At 39.0% G+C, this 26,188-nt stretch overlaps 1 protein-coding gene across 3 annotated transcripts in view; it reads right to left on the bottom strand.

Moving 5' to 3' along the window:
* The window catches only part of LOC126483635 (carcinine transporter), a 395,544-nt gene that overhangs the window by 68,087 nt on the left and 301,269 nt on the right, over positions 1-26,188 (bottom strand). For all 3 annotated transcript variants that reach the window (XM_050106689.1, XM_050106688.1, XM_050106690.1), the window contains exon 10: positions 1,967-2,148. In XM_050106689.1, the coding sequence (XP_049962646.1) occupies positions 1,967-2,148 (182 nt within the window). The remainder of the gene's footprint in view (positions 1-1,966; positions 2,149-26,188) is intronic.

Raw genomic sequence — 26,188 nt, 5'->3', positions numbered from 1 at the left:
TTTATGTATAAATTGTGTACAAACAACTCCTCTAAAAAATTTTGTTCCATTTTCAACACAGTACACATTTTATACATTACCTGTGGAAGAAATGAAGAGAAGATATTGAGAGTCTTATATAAGTGGTAATGCACATTCTTCCCACTCGAAAGTTTCAGTATCAGACTCTGTAATGTATGTGACATAATAGTGAAGAGTGCAGGATGGAATAACAACCACTTTATGAAATTGTTAGACTGATATTCATTTCATACAGGAGGCTCTGGGTTGCAGATGGGTACAATAAAAAGACTGCTAAACATTTAAGCTTTTGGACAAAAAATCCTTCTTCCCTAATAGAACACACTCTTACACACAAGCACAACTCATACACAAATGGCTACTATCTCCAGGTGCGGGGACCAACTCAGTTGGGCTCTGGTGGCTGGAGACAAGCCATGAGAGTGTGTGTGTGTGTTTTATATTTCAGAAGAAGCAGTTTTTGTCTGAAAGCTTACATGTTTAACAGTCTCTTTATTGTGCCTGCCTGAAACTCAGAGCCTCCTCTACATGGTAAGTAGCGGTCTATCCTTTTTGTAATACTGTCAACATAATAGTGATATATAAATGTAGTTAAACTGAAACTCCAGTAACAGTGTAGCAATGCAAGGGGTATCAAATTTGTTATAAAAGTCAGTAAATTACTAAATGCACAGTATTTTTCAGTACTGGTATTTCATTCATTCCAAGCAAGTATCGATTAGTGATGTCATCATCTAGACAAGAGTTGACTGTAATCTGAATCCATTTTAGCAAACTAATAGTTTCTTTCAGGTGATAAAATTTTATTGATTATGAAATACAAGTTCTTGAAGTTTATTCAGAATAAGAAATGTTAATTGCAGGCCACAATTTATCAGTTTAATATAAAGGTGTTTTGAATTTTGTGTGCATGAAAAAGTGTGAATTTATGTGCAGCTTTTACTCTGAGACAAGTTATCACTTAGAGTGCTAAAAGTGCACATGTACAGTTCGCTAACCTGCATGGTGAATTTTGTTTTTTGTGATTTTGACCCAAATTGAGACAAATCCAGTTTCATTTAGACTTTACATGAGATAGACACATCACATTATTACAATAGAGTCGTTTAGCCCATTAGGGAAAACTGAAACCTGTGCGCTTGATTTGAAATACGTTACATGCTAGTGCGTGATTGAGCTCTCCGCTGAACTGCATACAATAGTTGCAAATGCTTGGACTTAATGCATGAAGTTGGAAATTAATTTTTATACAAGTGCTGATTTTGACAAAAAAGAACAGAAAGTTTATTCAAAATATCGAGGTTCTGTTTTAATTGAGACACATATCACCTTGTTGATCACATTGCTTAGCAATACTGTAATGCAGATTAATTAATTCATTAGAACAATTTGTGACATAATAAGTCCCATTACACATACAAATTGTTATACGAAATTTGCTGACCACATGAGAGTACGAGAGTGATTTTATTTCCAAAAATGCCAATAAACCAGCAGTTTCAAAACTTAAATTACTAACTGTTGTGTAACTTCATTGATTGTCACATGCCACTACTGAACGTGCTGTATTGTGTCTCTTCACAAGAAATCTCAAGACGCCGGGATAAACAAGAAACAAGAAGAAGAGTAAAGAAGAGGCATCAGTATAACAGGCAGAGTAGGAATGCCTTAAAAAGTTGAAATAGATTTATAGGCTATAGAAGATGATAGATCTTTTTGAAAATCTAGAAATTTAAGTAATGTAACAGTCATATTATGTATAGTAGGAACGTTCTGGTAGAATCTAAATAATTGTTTGTTCAGCCAGCACAATGTAGGGTACAAGTGAAAAAAAAAAGAAGAATCACCTCATTCACATCTCAGCTGTTTAAAAACATGCATGTTGAGCATAAATTTAAAGCCTGCATTGCACACAATTTTTTTCTAATTATAGACTACTACTCACCAGATAAGTGATGAAAGGGATAATGATTAGCCCAAGTCCACCAATGTATGCTGATGTACCAATCCCTATGCCTCTTAGCTGTGTTGGATAAAGCTCACCAGCAAACGGATATATTATTAAAAATGAGGCAGAAATGGCAAATTTTGAAATTAAGTAGAGTGCCAAAGTAGTATTTACAGCATCTGCAAAATAGCAGAAAATCATACTAACAATATTTCAAAATGTGCTGAGCTGTCTGTTTTGTTGTACTCGAATGGAACAGCTATCTTTATTAAAATCAGTAATGACATGATAACTACTCTACCTCTGGAGTTTGGAACTAATCATGACACATTGCTCCAGGCAAATAAAAATTATGCTGTTCTGCACAAGAATGCAACAAATACATAAAAGCTGTTCAGTGTGCTCTGTCACAGAACTGTATGGTCAAGACTACAAGTACAACTACTGCAAAATAATGTGCTCTAAACCAGATTCATGACACTAAAATCAATCTGTGAATGGGTATACAATCTCTGAACCCAAACATGTTCCATGTGCAGTTGTGTAAAGATGCTTAACATCCTCAACTGCCAATTTCTCAACTAGCTGAAGAGCAGAGAACACATTACATGTGAACTGCAATTTCACAGCCCATGGATGAGTTGCAATATGTGCAGTTGTAGATTTAATACATAAATATTATTACATCTCAATTTGAATAATTCACATTCTTAACTTTACAACAAATTTCAATCACACAATTTAATCTATGTGGCATTTGATTTACATAAATCGAGCTGAAATATACCCATTTGTTAATTTAAAAATTAATTTATTTGGACAAATTCTATGTGTTTATTATTTTATGTATTGATACAATATTTTATTTATAATTTACAAATTGGTGAATTTGTTAGACTTTTTTGATTGTGTGTGTACCAATGCATACTCCCACCAGTAATTTCTAATCATTCTGGAAAATCACAATAATTTCTTTTAGTTTAAATCATGGAGTGTTATCTTCAGAGAATAAAACTGTCCCTGATTGATTAGTACTGATACACTGCTTATATGTCAGTGTCTGATGGGCACAATATTTTGACAAGTGACCTCACTGTCATCATCAGGTGCGTAGATGAACTGTCTACTTGGGGGTCAGCAAGACCCTTTATCTCTTCCCTGCCTCCCTCCAACCTGCTGCTTTGTCTGCCGTCAATGCCTGGCATTTCCTACCCCCTCCTCCTGCTGACACATTGCTCCATCCTTGGTTTGCATCCCAGATTGTTTGTGTTGGCATCCCTGCTGTTGCTCCATCTGCCACCCAAAGTCATTTTTTGTGGGATATCTCCTTACTCTTCTCAAAAAATGGAAAATCCAAGATGGAATGTGACAATATTATGGAAAGGATGTTGCTACTCACCAAATAGGGGAGATACTGAGTCACAGATAGGCACTACAAAAAGACTGTTAGAGAGTGAGCTTTCGGCCAACAACACAAGATCATAGTCTCTGGCTGCTGAGGCCAAACTGCATCTGTGTCTGTTGTCTACTTTTGATGAAGGCCTTCTTGACTGAAAGCTCACTTCCTGACACTCTTTATGTTGTATTTATCTGTGACCCAGCAACTCTGCTATATGGTGAGTAGCAACTGTCCTTTCATAATATTGTTACATCCCACTCTGGACTTTCCATTGTTCGATTCTGCCTGACAACTTTTCTTCCATCCCTTAACCCAGAGCTGTTTTCCTTTGTTACTGTTTTCTAATGCCTTACTATACTCAATGTCCATCTCTCTTTCTCTTCTTAATCAGACTAAGTGCAGGTTCCGAGGTCTTTCTAAGGAAGTATCCACTATCACGATTGACTAGCAGTTCCTGAGGTTTGTCTTCTGGTTCCACAGGCTGTAGAGTGAGTGTAGAGCCTAGGACTCTCTGAATTTGCCACTCTGTGTAGCCATTCTTCCAGAACAACATACTGAGATATTCAAGTTCTTGATAGCCTTTCATGACTGGAGAGGGTGTGAGCCCTATATACCAATGTTTTAAGCACACAGTTCCTCTGCACCAATTGGTGGTACCGTGTAGGTTAAGTTGAAGAAGGTCTTCTTCCGGTAAACACTGTGGTCCAATGTTCTATCTTTGTTAATCTTTTTTACCAGGACATCCAGAAAGGGAAGCAGTCCATCCACCTCAAGTTCCTTGGTAAAACTGATGTTCTGGTGTATAGAATTGAAACATACGAGTAAGACATTCAGCATGTCTCTTCCATATGTCCATTTGACAAAGTGTCATCCATATACTGGAATCAGCTCAATGGAAACCTACTGCCAGATTGCAGCAGCTTAAAAAGTTGGCAGTCTCATGACATTACCCATCGGAATTATACAGAATATATTATGACCTTGATAAGGTTCTACACCGATGTCTAACTTTTAGAATTGTGTCATTAAAGAACCTACCAAGATTTGACTAAGCAAACCACTGATCAATTATGACAGTGGCCACACCCACAGTTATAAGGAGAGGCCCCAGCTGCGGTGTTGACTTTTTTAAATCATCTATACAGTGATGTAGGTTAAGGTCCAAGGTATCACATGCTGCAGCCATTGGCTCTGATGGGCTCTTGACTGTGAGTAATCAATGAAAAAAATTTGGAATTTTGCATGATTCTTTACAGCTTTGAAAGAGGAATATTTAACAGACTGAAAAGTTTTGGAATTTTACAAGACTGTTTACGATTTGAAAGAGGAATATTTAACAGACTGCTTGCACAGTGTAATGGTTAAGATACAGTCCTCCCATGTTAAAGGATGTGGATTCAAATCTCATGAGGTGCTTTGGAACTTTTACTTCTTAAATCTTTATTGAAATAATTTCGGTCATTATTTTTATTCAGTTAATTGGTTTAAATGTAATTTTTACTTATATTGCTCTGTTACATCATTTTAACCATCATATTCATTTTTTCATTTGTTCTCATTTTTCTTTCTGTCATTCTTTTCTGCTTGGAACCTTTTTTCTTGTGATTTTAAAGGTTTTTATGTTGTGTCTTCAATTTAATTTCTTTTATTTTAAGTTCCTACATTTTTGTCCATAATATTGCACTCATTCTTTCTGTTCCTCATTTTGCTTGAATTTCTTTTCTTTTATTATATCTTCATTTTCAGTCTTAATCTTACAAAAATTTATACTTTGGAGTTTTGAACTAACAAAAATGACTTCTCAGTACTAGCGCTACACATTAACGGTCACAAAATTAATGGGATGCCATACGTTAAACTCCTATGAGTCCAATTGCATCACTAGTTAAAATGGAGTTAACAAATAAATAAACTAATTAAGAAGCTCACTCATTTCAGCATTAACATCTACAGCCATTCCAGCATGGAGTACATTGCAGAAGGTGCCTCCCATTCTACCAGTTATTAGGGGTTCTCCCATTCCATTCACATATGGTGTGTAGGAAGAATGATTGCTTGAACAGCTCTGTGAGAGTTAAATTAATATTTTCTTTGTAACCCCTAAGGGAGGGATATGTACGAAGTTGTAGTAAACTCCTAAATTCATCACTTAAAGTTTCATCCTGAAATGTTTTAAGCAGGCTTTCAATCGGATAATCTACACTCATGCTCATAAATTAAGGATAATTGCAGAATGTGGTGCCACACAATGTGGCACTACATAAAACTGGTGCTAATAGCATAGGCACACAGGGAACACACACCACACAGACCTGTAAGTCTGCAGTATTGGTGATAAGTTGAGAAAACCGCATGTACTACAAAACGCCACTGTTTCCTGTGCAAGTACCCTGACATCAATATTGGATATGATACCATGCACATGTACACAGGCCACACAACAGGTTGGCATACTCTGGATCAGGTGGTCGAGCAGCTGCTGGGGTACAGCCTCCCATTCTTGCACCAGCGCCTGTCGGAGCTCCTGAAGTGTCCTAGAGGTGTGAAGACGTGCAGCGATATGTCGACTGATAGCAACCCTGATGTGCTAGATGGGGTTTAGGTCTGGAGAACAGGCAGGCCACTCCATTTGCCTGATATCTTCTGTTTCAAGGCACTCCTCCATGATGGCAGCTCGGTGGGGCTGTGCATTATCATCCATCAGGAGGAAGGTGGAACCCACTTACCCCTGAAAAGATGGACTTACTGGTGCAAAATGACATCCCAAAACACCTGACCTGTTACAGTTCCTCTGTCAAAGCCATGCAGGGGTGTACGTGCACCAATCATAATCCCACTCCACACCATCAAACCACGACCTCCATACAGGTCCCCTTCAAGGACATTAAGGGTTTGGTATCTGGTTCCTGGTTCACGCCATATGAAAACTCGGTGAGAATCACTGTTCAGACTATACCTGGACTCGTCCGTGAACATAACCTGGGACCACTGTTCCAATGACCATGTACTGTGTTCTTGACACCAGGCTTTACAGGCTCTCCTGTGACAGGGGTCAGTGGAATGCACCTTGCAGGTCTCCGGGTGAATAAACCATGTCTGTTCAGTCATCTGTAGACTATGTGTCTGGAGACAACTGTTCCAGTTGCTGGGGTAAGGTCCCGAGCAAGGCTATCTGCAGTACTCCGTGGCCGGCTGCGGGATCTGATGGTGAGATATCGGTCTTCTTGTGGTGTTGTACACTGTGGATGTCCCGTACTGGAGCACCTGGACACATTTCCTGCCTGCTGGAATCATTGTCATAATTTTGAGATCACCCTTTGTGGCACACGAACACTATGACCTGCTGTGTTTGACCAGACTCCAGTCGCCCTAGTATTCTACCCCTCATAACATCATCAATATGTTTTCTTTGAACTATTTTCAACACACAATCACTGTTAGCATGTCTGAAAACGTCTGCACACTTACTCGCTGCACCATACTCTGACATGCACCAATGCACCTCTGCGTATGTGGACTGCTGCCAGTGCCACTGTGCGACGACCGCAGGTCAAATGCTCTACATGGTCATACATCGAGTTGATTGAAACCTAGAAACTGCCCACCAGAGTGTTGTTTCACCATATATCGGCATTATCCTTAATTTATGGGCATGAGTGTCATACATCGAGTTGATTGAAACCTAGAAACGGCCCACCAGAGTGTTGTTTCACCATATATCAGCATTATCCTTAATTTATGAGCATGAGTGTACATCTGTATTCAAGCACTTGCCATTTCAGTTTTTTCAGCATCACCTTGATGCTCCCACATGGGTCAAACAAATATGTGACCATTCGAGCTGTCACCTTTGTGTATATTCAATATCCATGGTTGAATCCTGGCTCAGGTCGCACACACTTAACTAATATCCTATGATGGGTTGCTGAAGTGTTCCATAACCATCTTGCTTTGTAGACAAAATGAATGTCCCTAGCATTCTTCCAATGAACTGAAATGTGTCATCCACTTTACCCATGACCAGACTATGTAATCCTTCTATTTCATATCCCCACAAATTATCCACCAAGGCCTACTTCAAATGTGATTAACTGATATTGTAGCCAAAGACAACTATTTTGTTTTGTTGTGTAAAGTGCACAATTTTACACTTCTTAATATTAAGGTAAGTTGCCAATCTTTAAAGCACTATGAAATCTGTTCCAGATCTGAATGAATATTTCTGCAGATTTTTCCAGACTGTGAGTAGTTCTTTCCACATAACTGCAGCCTCTGCAAAATGCCACCAACAACACGAACAGCAAGGATTCAAACACCCTTTCCTGGGGCACACCTGAAGTTACTTTCACATCTGTTGATGACTTTCATCCAGATAACATGCTGTGTCCTATCTACCAAGTAATAATCAATTCAGTCACAAATTTCACTTGATACCCCTTATGATCATACTTTTGATAATAAGTGTAGGTATGGTACCAAGCCAAATTCTTTTTGGAAATCAAGAAATACTGCACCTACCTCACTCCCTTAATCCATGACTTTCAGCATGTCATGTGAGAACAGTACAAGTTTCATTTCACATGCTCATCATTCTCTAAACCCATTATGGTTGGCACTGAGGTGGTTAATTTGTCTCAGATACCTCATTACATTTGAGCTCAGAAAATGTTTTAAGACTCTACAACAAATATATGTCACAGATATTGGACAACAGATTTTTTACATGATTTCTGCTACCCGTCTTGTAGATGAGTGTGATCTGTTCTTTCTACCATCCTTGGGCATGGGGTTTTGTTCATGCATTCTATGGTATATTGTGGCTAAAGGAGAGATTAACACAGCCACAAATATTACTAAGTGACTATCCTGAAGCATGAACCAGTCACAGCATAGGCTATCTAATGTCTATCTAATGGCTTCCAGGGGCGACAAAAAGTTGATTTTCAATGTTCTACATAATTATTGACCAAATTTAAAATCTGAAATGCTTTAATAATCTACTCATTAATAGGTATAAACTTGTATTAAAAGTTTAACACATTTAAGACAAATATTATAGTTAGAAACCATGTGTTTGTCTTGGGGCAGCATTGACTTATAGTCCACAAATACCTGGACTTTCATTTAGTATCTGATAATGAGAGCACGTAGTGACTTCCACCAAATTTTGCACATAATTCAAACCTTTATGACTCATTCTCTCACCAACAACCCCCACAACAAATGATGAAATAAAAAAAGTTTATAGCTAACTACATTTTCACTGCTCATGCAGTAAAACTATAGCATCATCAGACATTATGTTTTAACTTATTACTTCTTTGCTAGCACTCTATTTGCAACACATTATGCATACAATATCCGAAATGCACCACTGAATGTTCCTGCAAAATCATATGATTGTGTGACACAAAATTTCAGGAGATATGTTGTCACAGACATTTAGATGCGTGAAAAACTAGAGTCTGCCTAAAATAGTGGACAGTGAAACTTCAACATTGGGCATGACATTTTACTTTATCTGCTCATTACTACTAACTTTTCTAAAAGTATTTGTATGGAGTGTAGCCATGTATGGAAGTGAAACATGGATGATAAATAGTTTGGACAAGAAGAGAATAAAAGCTTTCGAAATGTGGTGCTACAGAAGAATGCTGAAGATTAGATGGGTAGATGACATAACTAATGAGGAGGTATTGAATAGAATTGGGGAGAAGAGAAGTTTGTGGCACAACTTGACTAGAAGAAGGGAACGGTTGGTAGGACATGTTCTGAGGCATCAAGGGATCACCAATTTAGTATTGGAGGGCAGTGTGGAGGGTACAAATCATAGAGGGAGACCAAGAGATGAATACACTAAGCAGATTCAAAAGGATGTAGGTTGCAGTAGGTACTGGGAGATGAAGAAGCTTGCACAGGATAGAGTAGCATGGAGAGCTGCATCAAACCAGTCTCAGGACTGAAGACCACAACAACACAACTACTAACTCTACTTGCAATGTACTTTGAAGATGGTATCTACATATATCACTGAATGTACCTACAAAATTATATCATTGTATGGTACGTAGTTCAGGGGATATAACATCATAAATATTAAGATGCATGAAAAACTAGCTTTTAGTTAAAATGAGCACAAATTACTTATACTATATTCATCCAGTGAGAACATTTAGCGACTTCCAAACCTTGTCCAAACTTTTTTGTCACTTATGTGCATAACAGCTAAGATTTGGCACTTCTTCCTTTTTTTTTTTTTTTTTTTTTTTTTAGTCATCAGTCTTCTGACTGGTTTGATGTGGTCTGCCATGAATTCCTCTTCTGAAGAGTGCTAACCTCTTCATCTCAGAGTAGTGCTTGCAACCTATGTCCTCAAATATATACTGAGTATATACTGTCTTCCTCTACAGTTTTTGCCCCTCAACACTCCCTTTATTACCATGGAAGTCATTCCCAGATGCCTTAACAGATGTCCTGTCATCCTGTCCTTTTTTGTTGTCAGTGTTTTCCACATATTCCTTTCCTCTCTGATTCTGCGCAGAACCTTCTCGTTCCTTATCTTATCAGTCCACCTAATTTTCAACATTCGCCTGTAGCATTACATCTCAAATGCTTTGATTCTCTTGTGTTCCTTTTTTTCCCAAAGTCCATGTTTTACTGCCATACAATCTCTTCTGTTCCATTTTTCCCAAAGTCCATGTTTTACTACCATACAGTGCTGTGTTCCAAACATACATTCTCAGAAATTTCTTCCTCAAATTAAAGCCTATGTTTGATACTAGTAGACTTCTCCTCGCCAGGAATGCCCTTTTTGCCAGTGTTGGTTATTTTGCTGCCTAGGTAGTAGAATTCCTTAACTTCTACTTCATGACCATCAATCCTGATGTTAAGTTTCTCCCTGTTCTCATTTCTGGTATTTCTCATTACTTTCGTCTTCTCTGATTTGCTCTCAGTCCATATTCTGTACTCATTAGACTGTTCCCATTCAGCACATCCTGTAATTCTTCTTCAGTTTCACTCAGGATAACAATGTCATCAGTGAATCATATCATTGATATCCTTTCACCTTGAATTTTAGCCCCACTCCTGAATCTCGCTTTTATTTCCATCGTTGTTTCTTAAATATACAGATTGAACAGTAGGGGTGAAAGACTACTTCCCTGTCTTACACCCTTTATAACCTGAGCTCTTCATGCTTGGTCATCCACTCTTATTATTCCCTCTTGGATTTGGTACGTATTGTATATTATCTGCCTCTGCCTATAGCTTACCTCTATTTTTCTTAGAATTTTGTACATCCTGAACCATTTTAAATTGTTGAAGGCTTTTCCCAGGTTGACGGATCCTATAAATGTGTCTCGATCTTTCTGTAGTCTTGCTTCCATTATCAACTGCAATATCAGAATTGCTTCTCTGATGCTTTTGCTTTTCCTAAGGCTAAACTGATTGTCACCTAACACATCTCCATTTTCTTTTCCATTCTTCTGTATATTATTCTTGTCAGCAACTTGGATGCATGAACTGTTCAGCTAATTTTGTGATGATTCTCACACTTGTCAGTTCTTGTAGGCTTCAGAATTACATGGATCATATTATTCTGAAAGTCAAATGGTATGTCGCCACACTCATACATTTTACACACCAACATGAGTAGTCATTTTATTGCTAATTCTTCCAATGATTTTAGGAATTCTGATGGAATGTTATCTATCCCTACTGCCTTATTTGATTTTAAGTCCTCCAAAGCTCTTATAAATTCTGATTCTATTATTGGATCCCCCATCTCTTCTAAATCAACTCCTGTTTCTTCTTCTATGACATCAGACAAGTCTTCTCCCTCATAGAGGCCTTCAGTGTACTTTTTCCACCTATCCACTGTCCTCTGCAATTAACACAGTGGTATTCCCATTGCACCTTTAATGTTAACACCCTCACTTTTAAATTCACTGGAGGCTGTTTTGACTTTCCTATATGCTGAGTCAGTCCTTCCAACAGTCATTTATTTCTTCACAGTTCTCATGCAGCCATTTCGTCTTAGCTCCCCTGCACTTCCTATTTATTTCATTCTGCATTGACTTGTATTTCTGTATTCCTGAATTTGCTGTTCCTCTTTCTTCTTTCATTGATTAAGTGAAGTGTTTCTTCTGTTTCCCATAGTTTCTTCACAGTTACCTTCCTTGTATCTATGTTTTTCTTCCTAACTTCTGTCATTCCCCATTTTAGAGATGTCCATTTCTCTTCACCTGTACTGCCTACTGAACCACTCTTTATTGTTGCATCTATAGCCTTAGAGAAATTCAAGAGTATCTCATCATTCCTTAGTACTTCTGTATTCCACTTCTTTGCATACTGATCCTTCCTGACTAATCTCTTAAACTTCAGCCAACTCTTCATCACTATTACATTGTGCTCTGAGTCTATATCTGCTCCTGAGTATGTCTTACAATCCAGTATCTGATTTCAGAATCTCTGTCTCACCATGGTGTAACATAACTGAAATCTTTCCATATCACCTGGCCTTTTCCAAGTATAGCTCCTCCTTTTGTTGTTCTTGAACAGAGTATTCACTATTACTAGCTGAAATTTATTACAGAACTCAGTTTTTTCCTCTCTCATTCTTTGCCCCAAGCCCTTATTCTCCTGTAACCTTTTCTTCTACTCCTTCCCCTACAACTGCATTCCATTCCCCCATGACTATTAGATTTTTGTCTCCCTTCATATACTATATTGCCCTTTCAATATCTTCATATACTTTCTCTACCTCATCTTCAGCTTGGGACATTGGCATGTATACCTGAACTATCAATGCCATTGTTGGTTTGCTGTTGATTCTGATAAAAAAACCCTATCACTGAACTGTTCACAGTAACACATTCTCTGCCCTGCCTTCTTATTCATAACAAATCCTACTACCGTTATACCATTTTCTGCTGCCGTTGATATTACACTATACTCATCTGGTCAGAAATCCTTATCTTCTGTCCGTTTCACTTCACTGACCCCTACTATATCTAGATTGAGCCTTTGCATTTCCATTTTCAGATTTTCTAGCTTACCTACCACATTCAAGCTTTTGACATTCCTCGCCCCACTTGTAGAACATTGTCCTTTCGTTGGTTATTCAATCTTTTTCTCATGGTCACCTCCACCTTGGCAGTACCCTTCTGGAGATCTGAAGGGGGAACATTCTGGAATCGTTTGCCAGTGGAGAGATCATCATGACACTTTTTCAATTACAGGCCTCTTGTCCTGTGGATTCACATAATGTGTCTTTAATGCAGTGGTTTCTATTGCCTTCTGTATCCTCATGCCACTGATCACTGCAGATTCTTCCATCTTTAGGAGCAGTTTCCCACCCCAAGGACAAGAGAGTACGCTGAGCCTCTGCCTACTCCTTCACCCTCTGTAACAGGGCAGTTGTCAGAATGAAGGTGACTTCTTATGCCGGATGCCTTCGGCCACCAATTTTGATTATTAATCAAAATTTAAACAGTGGTGGGACATTAATTCATTTTCAATCAGGTGTCTGAAGCTGTTTTATACATGGGAGTTTGGTTCTTTAAAGAATCAGAGGACTGGTGGTATAGAATCTTACAGGGTTTCCACTGGCACCTGGAGCTTTGTGCAGTTTTTACAATTTCAGTTGTTTCTGAACACCACAAACACTAAGACCTATTTCATTCATATTTTCAGTGAAGTTAGAATTAAATTGTGTAATACTTATAGATTTTTCTATGCAAAGGAACATTTCATTCATATTTTCAGTGAAGTTAGAATTAAATTGTGTAATACTTATAGATTTTTCTATGCAAAGGAACATTGAGAAAGAACTTCATCATTTATGCTTTTACTTTGCTAACCTCAACTACAGTTCCTGTCTCATCCATGTGTGTATCAACACTAACTTTGGTGCCACCAACCACATTTAAATATCATCAGAATAACTATGGCTTATGTGAAAGATCTTTTGATAATATGTTGCTACATCAGTTGTTGAACGCTTCACAATTTACTTCTTGAAAGCCAAACGTGTTTGTTTTGCATTTAAAATAATTGTGCACTGTGTTGACTCAAAGACAAGGGTGTTGGCTACTTTTCACTTCTTGATGTCTTACAGAATTAGCATCTGGGACAATGCACTTAAATTAGTAAAGTATGTATTCAGCAAATAAAACAGTAGTAGTTGGTGTTAGAGCTGCACCTATTTTAGATTGAAGTCAGCTGATAGGTATACCTGCTTAAACGAAGTCCCTCTAACAACGGGCTCACCTTCAGAGGATGTAATGTTTCCAACTAGAGAAGAAATTAGCATATTTCATCAAAATATAAGAGGTATTAGAGATAAAGTTGGTGAACTGCTAATAGATGTTGACTCTGAAATTATTGGTATATCAGAGCACCCCTTAAAATAATATGATAATTCAGAGGCTTCCTTTACCATGCTACAGATTAGCTGGCTGTTTCTCAAGGAGTTCCTTGTGGGGTGGGAGAGTGGCTCTGTACTTAAAAAACAGTATTCCATTTGAGTACATAGACGTATCACGACACTGCACTGAACAGATATTTGAAAGTTGTGCAGTGTTAGTTGAATTTAGTGAAACTAAACTTCTAATTGTTGTTATTTATAGGTCCCCTAACTATGACTTCAGAGCATTTCTGCTCAAGCTAGAGAGGGTTCTTGATTCACTTTGTAGGAAGTACCAGAAAGTAGTTATATGTGGTGACTTCAATATTAATTTTGTATATGATTGTGCAAGAAAAAGGATGTTGGTAGATCTCCTAAATTCGTATGATCTCATGCAAACTGTGTTTTTTCCGACTAGGGTGCAGGGGAGCAGTAGCACTGTCATAGACAATATTTTTATTCATTCTTCATTACTAGATGGGCATTCTGTTAGTAAAAGCATGAATGGCCTTTCAGACCATGATGCACAAATTTTAACACTAAAAGGCTTTTGTACTCAAACCAATGTCATATTTAATTACAAACTATGTAGGAAAGTTAATCCAACAGCAATTGAGAGTTTTTTAAAACTTGTTAAGGAACCAGAGTGGCAGGATGTTTATAGTGCCAATACCATAGATGATAAATACAATGCTTTCCATAACACATTTCTCATGCTCTTTGAGAGTTGATTTCCATTAGAACATTCTAAAAAGGGTACTAGCAGTAATGGGCAGCCTGGGTGGCTGACTAGTGGGATAATGATATCATGTAGAACAAAGTGGGAATTATATCAAAATGTTAGAAGTAGTCACAATCAAGCTACAGTAGACCATTAAAAACAGTATTGTAAGGTGCTTAAAATGTTATTAGGAAGGCAAAGAGTATGTGGTATGCAAATTGAATAGCTAATTCACAGGATAAAATTAAAACCATATGGTCAGTTGTGAAGGAAGTGTCTGGTCAGCAGCACAAGGTCGATGATATAAAGTCAGTTCACAGTAAAAATATTTCTGTTACTGATAAATCACATATATCTCCAGTATTTAACAATCATTTACTGAGCATTGCTGGCGAATTAAATAAAAATTTAGTTTCTACTGGAAATCATTTAACTTTCTTGGCAAATGCCTTTCCGAGATTGATGTCTGAAATACTCCTCTGTGATACAGACAAGAGGAAGACTGAGTCAATAAATAAATCACTGAAGACTACGGACTCTCATGGTTATGATGGAGTGTCTAGCAGAATATTAAAGTACTGTGCTGCACATGTTAACCCTGTATTTAGCCATATTTGTAATTTTTCCTTTAGGAATGGTAGTTCCCTGAGCGATTAAAGTACTCAGTAGTAAAGCCGCTTTATAAGAAGGGAGAAAGGGATAATGTAGATAATTTTAGACCAATTTCTATGCCATCAGTATTTGCAAAAGTTATTGAAAAGGCTGTGTATGTAAGGATAATTGATCATTTTATATCATATGATCTGCTATCAAATGTACAGTTCAGCTTTAAAAGTCGTTTAACAACTGAAAATGCTATATTCTCTTTCTCTGTGAGGTACTGGATGGGCTAAACAAAAAGTTTCGAACACTTGGCATATTTTTTGATTTAACTAAGGCATTTGATTGTGTTGATCACAAAATATTGCTCTAGAAGTTGGACCATTACGGGATACGGGGAGTAGCTCACAATTGCTTCGCCTCTTACTTTAGCAACAGGCAGCAAAAAGGTCATTATTCACAGTGTTGATAATGGCTGTGATGTGGGATCTGAGTGGGGTACTGTCAAGCGGGGGGTGCCCCAGAGATTAGTGCTGGGGCTGCTCCTGTTCCTTATTTATATAAATGATATGCCCTCTAGTATTATGGGTAACGCTAAAATATTTCTGTTTGCTGCTGACACTAGCTTGATAGTAAAGGATGCAGTGTGCAACATTGGCTCGGTTTTAAATAGTGCAGTACATGTCCTCCGTTCATGGCTTGTAGAAAATAAACTAATGTTAAATCACAGTAAGACTCAGTTTTTACAGTTTCTAACACACAATTCAACAAAACCTGACATTTTAATTTCACAGAACGGGCATATGATTAGTGAAACTGAACAGTTCAAATTTCTAGGTGTTCAGATAGTTAGTAAGCTGTTGTGGAAAGCCCACATTCAGGATCTTGTTCAAAGACTTAATGCTGCCATTTTTACTATTCGAACAGTATCAAAGGTGAGCGGTACTTTGACATGAAAATTAGTCTACTTTGTTTATTTTCATTCTCTTATATCGTATGGTATTATATTTTGGGGTAACTCTTCCCATTCTACAAGGATATTTTTGGCTCAGAAACGGGCGATTCGGGCAACAAATGGTGTGCATTCATGAACCTCTTGTCGACCTCTGTTCATGAGTCTGGGTATTTTGACATTAGCCTCTCAGTATGTATATACCTTATTGTCATTTCTTGTTACCAATATTAGTTTATTTCCAAGAATAAGCAGCTTTCACTCGGTTAATACTCGGCAGAAATCAAACCTGTATATGGATCAGACTTCCTTAACTCTTGTGCAAAAAGTTGTGCAGAATACTGCTGCATCCATTTTCAATTAGCTACCACTCGAATTCAAAAATCTTAGCAGTAATCCATGCGCCTTCAAATCGAAACTGAAGAGTTTCCTCATGGGTCACTCCTTCTATTCTGTCAAGGAGTTCCTTGAGAAATTAAGCTGATTCTTATTGTATTGCTGATAGCGTTTACTTAAACTTATGAATTGACTTTTTTCAGGTTCATGAACATTTACTTTTATCTGTTATTACTTTTATGTTGTAATTTCATGTACTGACATGTTCCATGACCTTGGAGATTTGCTCCTCAATTTGATCCTATGGAACTTGACGTGTAAATAAATAAATACCCTGTAAAGTGGATTGCTGTGCATGTTACAGATAACTCTTCATGTATCTTGGAATTCTTACACTTCCTTCCCAGTACATTTATTCCTTAATGGTTCCTATTGTCAATTTCAGCTTTTACCGAAATAATGCCCTAGTCTCTTTCTTGCACCACTGTAAAACTAAATAATATAAATACTGGTGTTGATGGCCTTGAGAAACATATAAAAATCATTAGAACTGAACAAAGTTACATATTAGACGAAAGCACAGGCCACACCTGTTTATAAGAAGGTAGTAAAAGTGATCTGCAAAATTACCTGCCATTGTTTCTTTTTTTTCTTTTTTTTTATTAATAAAAAGGCAGGTGTTCAAGGATGAGGTGGGGGGGGGGGGAGGGGGGGCGATGCCTTTAGTCTTCTTCTGGCAGGTTTGATATGGCTCGCCATGACACCTTATCCTGGACCAACCTCTTCATTTCAGAGAAACACTTGACCTACATTCCAATCTCTATCTTCCCCTACAGTTTTTACCCTCTACTGTCCTCTTTACAGGCTGTATACAACCCGGGACAACTGGGAGATCCAGGACAAACCTGGGAATTTTTTCATCCGGGAGAAAACCAGGAATATCAAGGGAATTTTTTATAATTCCAGGAATTTTTCATTGTTTTAGTTTTCAGTTAAATTTTTGTAACTTTGACTGTTAAGAACCAACACTCTAACAAATGATACTACTGTATCTCGGTACTGCAGAATAATACTGCAGCAATAAAACACGAACGAGAGAGAAAAAAAAAAAAAGTAAAACGTAAGATGCAAAGGAAATGTGCTACATACAACAACAAAACACAGTGCTCATACAAGCATCAGGCAACAGCAAAATGTGTCAAAGGCTTTAGGAAGACTATGCAATGCTTCATAAGAAAAAATTGCCTCCGATGAGTGTGACATAACAATGGCTTACATTAGATTCATTTGAGGTGTTGCAAGCCAGCTCATGGGCATGCCCAGTTGAGTCACATATGAGTAGTACATTCTCCTGTTTCTGGCTACAGAAGTGTGGCAGTTAGCTTTATAAGCAATAGCAGCAAGCAAGCCAGATGCTACCCAGAAAAATTTTTCTGGCACGCCTAAGCTGCCAGATTCACGCGCATGTGCAACAGGCCTGGATCTAGGAGCGTGGAGCAAACCAGTGTATCTGTCCCGGGTGGCATTTCTCGGGGGAAGGGGGGTGCTAAATTCATATTCTTGATGAAAAAGACCTTGTTTCACAAAGCGCCTAGCATCCAGCACATGTTGGTATATTGATTACTCATATGATTTTGAAACGCATCCTTATTGGTTTTTGAATGAATTCGAAGTTGATTTCTGAATGAATCATCAGTTGATTTTTGAATGCGTGCATAGTGTATGTGATACCTCTATCAGGGGAATCCTTGTCACATCTATAAATAAACTTTCCTGCAGACGAAAGGGGATGGGGTTATACCAACTGAGCAGAATAAATCTGAATGGGTCAATGCCAGTCGCTGTTTATGTGGTTGACTGGGTTTGCAAATGATCTGTGTTGTTATAATATTAGCAAAATCCATACATTCATACTACCAGAGTGGTAATAAATGTCTACCAGGAATAACAGGTAACAAAGATTACGTATTATCTTCTCGGTGTACCCAAGAAAATGAAATTTTGACAAAATTTTTGGCCAGACCGCTACACTAGTAAGGACCAGTTGTACAGTCGCTGGCTAGCAGCTGCTAAGTTCTTGTCTGGGAGTAGTGTGGAAAACATGTTGTATGAACATGTAATAACCCCTCACCAGAGAATAAACGCAGGATAACTAAACTGGTGATTGTGGGAGGAGAAAAAGTTTTGGTACTGGCAGGAATAGTTAGAGTATTAGAGGTGACAACATTGTTTGTTAGAATGAGGAAGGAAAAGAAACAGGGACATCACACAAATTATGGAAGAATAGGATGATTCCAAATTTATATAATAATTTCGTACTACTACTTTTCAATTTCATGCTTCAGAAGCTGGAGCATATGAATGAAATGTGAAGCTATTTCCTAACATAAAACTTTTTGCTTGTTATAGGCCAAATAGCCACTGGATATTGGTACTTCGTGAATTATATTCTGTTGTGGTACAAAAATGACCATTTGTGCCAAAACAATCTCATTTATTTGGTGTGTGTTACAACTAATGTAATATTAGGCAGGCCTATTTCATTTTATCTAGCAGACAGTGACATAATACATATCGTTTCTTCATGTAGGAAAACATTTGACAGACTTTGATGAGGTAATAGATTCTTTCCCAGAAAGGAAAGCATGCCATGTAAAGCTGTAGCAAGATTAGAGACACAAAAATGCTAGGACTTTAGGATTGACGAAATGTGTACTGTCTTGCTTGTCTCTACTGGTTTTATGTATCCTATATTTAATTTTAGATATCAATATAATAGAAGGAAACATTCCACGAGGGAAAAATTATATATAAAAACAAAGATGAGGTGACTTACCGAACGAAAGCGCTGGCAGGTCGATAGACACACAAACAAACACAAACATACACACAAAATTCAAGCTTTCGCAACAAACTGTTGCCTCATCAGGAAAGAGGGAAGGAGAGGGGAAGACGAAAGGAAGTGGGTTTTAAGGGAGAGGGTAAGGAGTCATTCCAATCCCGGGAGCGGAAAGACTTACCTTAGGGGGAAAAAAGGACAGGTATACACTCGCACACACGCACATATCCATCAACACATACATGTGTGGATGGATATGTGCGTGTGTGCGAGCGTATACATGTGTGGATGGATATGTGCGTGTGTGCGAGCGTATACCTGTCCTTTTTTCCCCCTAAGGTAAGTCTTTCCGCTCCCGGGATTGGAATGACTCCTTACCCTCTCCCTTAAAACCCACTTTCTTTCGTCTTCCCCTCTCCTTCTCTCTTTCCTGATGAGGCAACAGTTTGTTGCGAAAGCTTGAATTTTGTGTGTATGTTTGTGTTGGTTTGTGTGTCTATCGACCTGCCAGCGCTTTCGTTCGGTAAGTCACCTCATCTTTGTTTTTATCTATATTTAATTTTATGTCATACAAAACAGCAAGTTATTAGCTAATAGGCAATAAAGAGTGCAAAATTTCTGAAGAGTTCTTGTTCTCCCCGTTACAAATAATCCTGTCCAATATTAACTGCGACATTCTTTTTATAACGGGCAGGATGTCAAACTGGCCAACTGGGAGCAGGAAATGGGACATTATAATTTCCACTGTCCTGAATATAGTTTATGGCACCCATTACAAAATATTACATGTTTGAATTCCACAGAGCAAAATATAATAAGATGCAATAGAAGAATGCTGCGTGAAGAAGCATGGCACTGTACTTTGTCACACTTAAGACCAAACCACATTGAACACATATGACAACGTATCAGACTCTTCAGAAAGATGTGTGTTACAAAATAAACATATTTTTGAAAAGTAAATTTTTAAAATTTTTGACGTCATACCTCAAATGCTCGAAGGACGGGGAGTGAGAGGGCACCACTACCTAGTATTGGCCCAGTTCAGAGATAACATAGATCTGGGGCTGATGCACAAAGCAGTCTGAGTTCCAGTGGGGAAGTGGGTAGTCTCCACTCAGACTGCTTTGTGCATCAGCCCCAGATCTATGTTATCTCTGAACTGGGCCAATACTAGGTAGTGGTGCCCTCTCACTCCCCGTCCTTCGAGCATTTGAGGTATGACGCCAAAAATTTTAAAAATTTACTTTTAAAAAATATGTTTATTTTGTAGCACACATCTTTCTGAATAGTCTGCATTTAATGAACTTGCTGTTTCCCTTCGTTTATTGCTCTCACGTCAAATGAAAACAAAACGGATTTCTGTGGCTGGGAGCCATCAAGTGAATTAAAATACATTCACATAATTACAGAAGGCTAAAATATGTTATTAATTTCAGATTTTATTTTATTTCCAACTTTCTGACAGTCAAGCATTAATTGCCTTGCAGAAGAATGAAGGTATTTTTGTTGGTTTGCTAGAGAAATTTGGCTTTTATTAATCTTTTCCACTGAGGCAGTCAATTTATTTATAACAAAGTGTTTAATTCCACACTATTGGCTAGTTTCATCTGTTTGCTGCATTTAAAGTGCACATTTTCATCTTCTAGCACAAATGGCATTATGCCACAAACATGAGATAATACAGTACTGGTACTCCAAGAAAATGTGCATCCAAATCTGGACATTCGGGTATGTACTTAAGCCAAATTATGCATTTAATATGGTTCATGAAATTCTTATGCTCTTGGAGTATTCTGTAATGTCTTGTTTCTTTTATAACATAATGTAAGATCTTTTAATGTTTTGCATGTATCGACATACAGGCTTCCTGCTTCATCGTAGCTGTGCAAGTGCGGTGACGCCTGTTATCAGACACTCTCTGGCAACTACTGAAATGAACCTATTTCTAACAAGTCGGAAAATAATGGCTGTTTGAAAAGCGTTACTTTCAAAGTAAATTTCCTTTTACTCAAGATGAACTACGTGCGAGAATGTATGATGAATTTCTTAAATCACAGAGCATTTGACTCTCATTTAAAAATCAACTCTTTGAGGATGACCATTTACACTCCTGGAAATGGAAAAAAGAACACATTGACACCAGTGTGTCAGACCCACCATACTTGCTCCGGACACTGCGAGAGGGCTGTACAAGCAATGATCACACGCACGGCACTGCGGACACACCAGGAACCGCGGTGTTGGCCGTTGAATGGCGCTAGCTGCGCAGCATTTGTGCACCGCCGCCGTCAGTGTCAGCCAGTTTGCCGTGGCATACGGAGCTCCATCGCAGTCTTTAACACTGGTAGCATGCCGCGACAGCGTGGACATGAACCGTATGTGCAGTTGACGGACTTTGAGCGAGGGCGTATAGTGGGCATGCGGGAGGCCGGGTGGACGTACCGCCGAATTGCTCAACACGTGGGGCGTGAGGTCTCCACAGTACATCGATGTTGTCGCCAGTGGTCGGCGGAAGGTGCACGTGCCCGTCGACCTGGGACCGGACCGCAGCGACGCACGGATGCACGCCAAGACCGTAGGATCCTATGCGTGCCGTAGGGGACCGCACCGCCACTTCCCAGCAAATTAGGGACACTGTTGCTCCTGGGGTATCGGCGAGGACCATTCGCAACCGTCTCCATGAAGCTGAGCTACGGTCCCACACACCGTTAGGCCGTCTTCCGCTCACACCCCAACATCGTGCAGCCCGCCTCCAGTGGTGTCGCGACAGGCGTGAATGGAGGGACGAATGGAGACGTGTCGTCTTCAGCGATGAGAGTCGCTTCTGCCTTGGTGCCAATGATGGTCGTATGCGTGTTTGGTGCCGTGCAGGTGAGCGCCACAATCAGGACTGCATACAACCGAGGCACACATGGCCAACACCCGGCATCATGGTGTGGGGAGCGATCTCCTACACTGGCCGTACACCACTGGTGATCGTCGAGGGGACACTGAATAGTGCACGGTACATCCAAACCGTCATCGAACCCATCGTTCTACCATTCCTAGACCGGCAAGGGAACTTGCTGTTCCAACAGGACAATGCACGTCCGCATGTATCCCGTGCCACCCAACGTGTTCTAGAAGGTGTAAGTCAACTACCCTGGCCAGCAAGATCTCTGGATCTGTCCCCCATTGAGCATGTTTGGGACTGGATGAAGCGTCGTCTCACGCGGTTTGCACGTCCAGCACGAACGCTGGTCCAACTGAGGCGCCAGGTGGAAATGGCATGGCAAGCCGTTCCACAGGACTACATCCATCATCTCTACGATCGTCTCCATGGGAGAATAGCAGCCTGCATTGCTGCGAAAGGTGGATATACACTGTACTAGTGCCGACATTGTGCATGCTCTGTTGCCTGTGTCTATGTGCCTGTGGTTCTGTCAGTGTGATCATGTGATGTATCTGACTCCAGGAATGTGTCAATAAAGTTTCCCCTTCCTGGGACAATGAATTCACGGTGTTCTTATTTCAATTTCCAGGAGTGTAGAATAATTTCAAACCCAGAAGATCAGACATTTATATCGTCATTAAAAATTTTACTGGCATGTGTGTGTGATGTGTCTTAAAGTGTAATATGTGCAAAAAACATCAACATTACATTTGAAAGCTTAGCTTCTCTTGCAGCTTATTAATCTTTGAGACCAGTATTATATGTGAAAGCTTTTTTTCTTTTCTTGTGGCAACACTGTGTATATTAATTTAAACCATTAACTTTTCCTATTTGTGTGTTCACACTATTTAACAGTGATGTTGCTATTGGCTGACTAAATCACATGTCCTATGCTCTGAATATCCGTTGTTATCAGATGGCAAGATCACGTGACATGAGCTGTGACAGGATGACAAAAGTGCATCACAATTTCGATTTCAATGCCTCGGAGACTAACATGCGGTGTGTAGTGGAATTCAAATTTATACTTTTGTAATACAAAAACATGCAGTGTAGATGTTGTTGCACATCAGACATCTGTCCAAACATGTTTTTTTCCCCTGAGTTTTGATTTCTAAAGTGCCGGTAAAATCTACACTGAAGTATAAAACCATGACAATTCAATGGATTGATAAGTTTTACAGTTACGAGGAAGAGTATACTGTCACTTATCATGGAAAAGGTGTATTTTCATCTGGGAGAAAGTGTGTTTTTAACCAGGAAAAATCAGGGAATTTTTTTTCCTTGGCAACGTATACACCCTGCTTTAGAACCATGGAAGTTATTACATGATGTCTTAACGTATGCCCTATCACCCTGTCCCTTCATCTTGTCAGTGTTCTCCATTTGTTCCTTTCCTTGCTGATTCTGCACAGAACATCCTCATTTTTTATCTTCTCAGTTCATTTAATTTTCAACATCCTTCTATAGCACCACATTTCATCCCTTCAATTCTCTTCTTTTCTGATTTTCTCATGGTCCATGATTCACTTCCCTACAATGCTGTGCTCTAAACATACAATCTCAAAATTTTCTTCCTCAAATTAAGGCCAATGTTTGATACTAGTAGACTTCTTTTGTCCAAGAATTCTCTCTTCATCTTTTCTAGTTTGCTTTTTATGTCCTCCTCATTTCATCTGTCACGCATCATTTTGCTTCCAAGGTAGCAGAATTCCTTCACTTCATCTACATCTTGCTCACCAATTTTGATGTTCAGTTTTTGACTTATCTCATTTCCTTCAATTTCTGACTAATCTCATTTCCGTTACTCCTCATTACTTTCATCTTTCTTCAGTTCACTCTCAATCAGACTTGGGCAGAATTTATTAGAATGGCAAACAATGAATAAAGATAAAAATTATTATTTGTTATTCATAAATAACAAATCAAGTTATTTATTCAAATTAATTTGTTTATAAGTGCGAGTAAAAAGTGTTGTGAACAATAATTAACTTTAAAATCCAAACACATTGATAGCTCAAGTTCTTTGTCATTTATAAAACAAATGTACTTTCTGTTGCTTTGTGTTCAAAATATTTCCATCTTTTTTCTGACTGTCTCAGCAGAAAATTTATTTGATATTGAAAGATTTTCCAGTACAGTTTACTAAAAAAATATGTTCTACACATCAGAACTTAGCAATGTGTTACATGTTCTGAAAATTGCGCTTATTTCAGAATAATGATGTAAGACTTTCAAATCATGATCTACCCTACTGCCCATCAAAATTGCTACATCAAGAAGAAATGCAGATGATAAACGGGTATTCATTGGGCAAATATATTATACTAGAACTGACATGTGATTACATTTTCACGCAATTTGGGTGCATAGATCCTGAGAAATCAGTACCCAGAACAACCACCTCTGGCCATAATAACAACCTTGATACGCCTGGGCATTGAGTCAAACAGAGCTTGGATGGCTTGTACAGGTACAGCTGCCCATGCAGCTTCAACACGATACCACAGTTCATCAAGAGTAGTGACTGGCATATTGTGACAAGCCAGTTGCTCGGCCACCATTGACCAGACGTTTTCAGTTGGTGAGAGATCTGGAGAATGTGCTGGCCAGGGCAGCAGTCAAACATTTTCTGTATCCAGAAAGGCCCGTACAGGACCTGCAACATGCAGTCGTGCATTATCCTGCTGAAATGTAGGGTTTCGCAGGGATCGAGTAAAGGGTAGAGCCACGGGTCGTAACACATCTGAAATGTTAAGTCCACTGTTCAGAGTGCCCTCAATGCGAACAAGAGGTGACCAAGATGTGTAACCAATGGCACCCCATACCATCATGCCGGGTGATACGCCAATATGGTGATGACGAATACATGCTTCCAATGTGCGTTCACTACAATGTCGCCGAACACGGATGTGACCATTATGATACGGTAAACAGAACCTGGATTCATGCAAAAAAATGACATTTTGCCATTCGTGCACCCAGGTTTGTAGTTGAGTACGCCATCGCAGGCGCTCCTGTCTGTGGTGCAGTGTCAAGGGTAACTGCAGCCATGGTCTCTGAGCTGATAGTCCATGCTGCTGCAAATGTCATTGAACTGTTCTTGCAGATGGTTGTTGTCTTGCAAACGTCCGCATCTGTTGACTCAGGGATCGAGACGTGGCTGCACGATCCGTTACAGCCATGTGGATAAGATGCCTGTCATCTCCACTGCTAGTGATACAAGGCCATTGGGATCCAGCACGGCATTGTGTATTATCCTCCTGAACCGACCGATACCATATTCTGCTAACAGTCATTGGATCTCGACCAACGCGAGCAGCAATGTCGCGATACGATAAACCGCAATTGCGATAGGCTACAATCTGACCTTTATCAAAGTCTGAAACGTGATGGTACGCATATCTCCTCCTTACACAAGGCATCACAACAACATTTCACTAGGCAACGCTGGTCAACTGCTGTTTATGTATGTCAGCATGTTGTAGGTGTCACTACCAGTGCCAACTTTGTGTGAATGCTCTGAAAAGCTAATCATTTGCATATCACAGCATCTTCTTCCTGTTGGTTAAATTTCGTGTCTGTAGCACGTCATCTTCATGGTGTGGTGTAGCAATTTTAATGACCAGTAGTGTACTTAAGCAAAAAATTCAGAAGTAATCAATTCCACCATAGCTTTTGACAAACGATTTCGTAGTGATTTCACATCAGCTTCACCTCCAAAGCCCATTCAAAATCAAAAAATAAATTCTCTTATTCTCCCACAACTTCATTCCAAACTCACCATCTGATGTCTTCAGCACTTCTTTGGCTATCATAAATCTGTATTTCATTATGAACCTGAGTCCACCCTTCATCATGAGCAGCAGTACAGGTGAACTATGTGTATTTAAATCATGGGAAAATCTGTGCTACATTAGCTCTATTTTCTGTATTTGGTGTATAAAGGTGAAAAAAGTCTTCAAATTGTCTGTTGACATTGATTTGATAAAAAGTTGGCCAGTGCACTGCAATATTATGAGCTCGTTTATG

Source organism: Schistocerca serialis, chromosome 6 (genome assembly GCF_023864345.2).
Source record: "Schistocerca serialis cubense isolate TAMUIC-IGC-003099 chromosome 6, iqSchSeri2.2, whole genome shotgun sequence".
NCBI lineage: Eukaryota > Metazoa > Arthropoda > Insecta > Orthoptera > Acrididae > Schistocerca > Schistocerca serialis.
The sequence above is the reverse complement of the archived record's forward strand: the minus strand, read 5'-3'. Positions and strand labels throughout refer to the sequence as shown.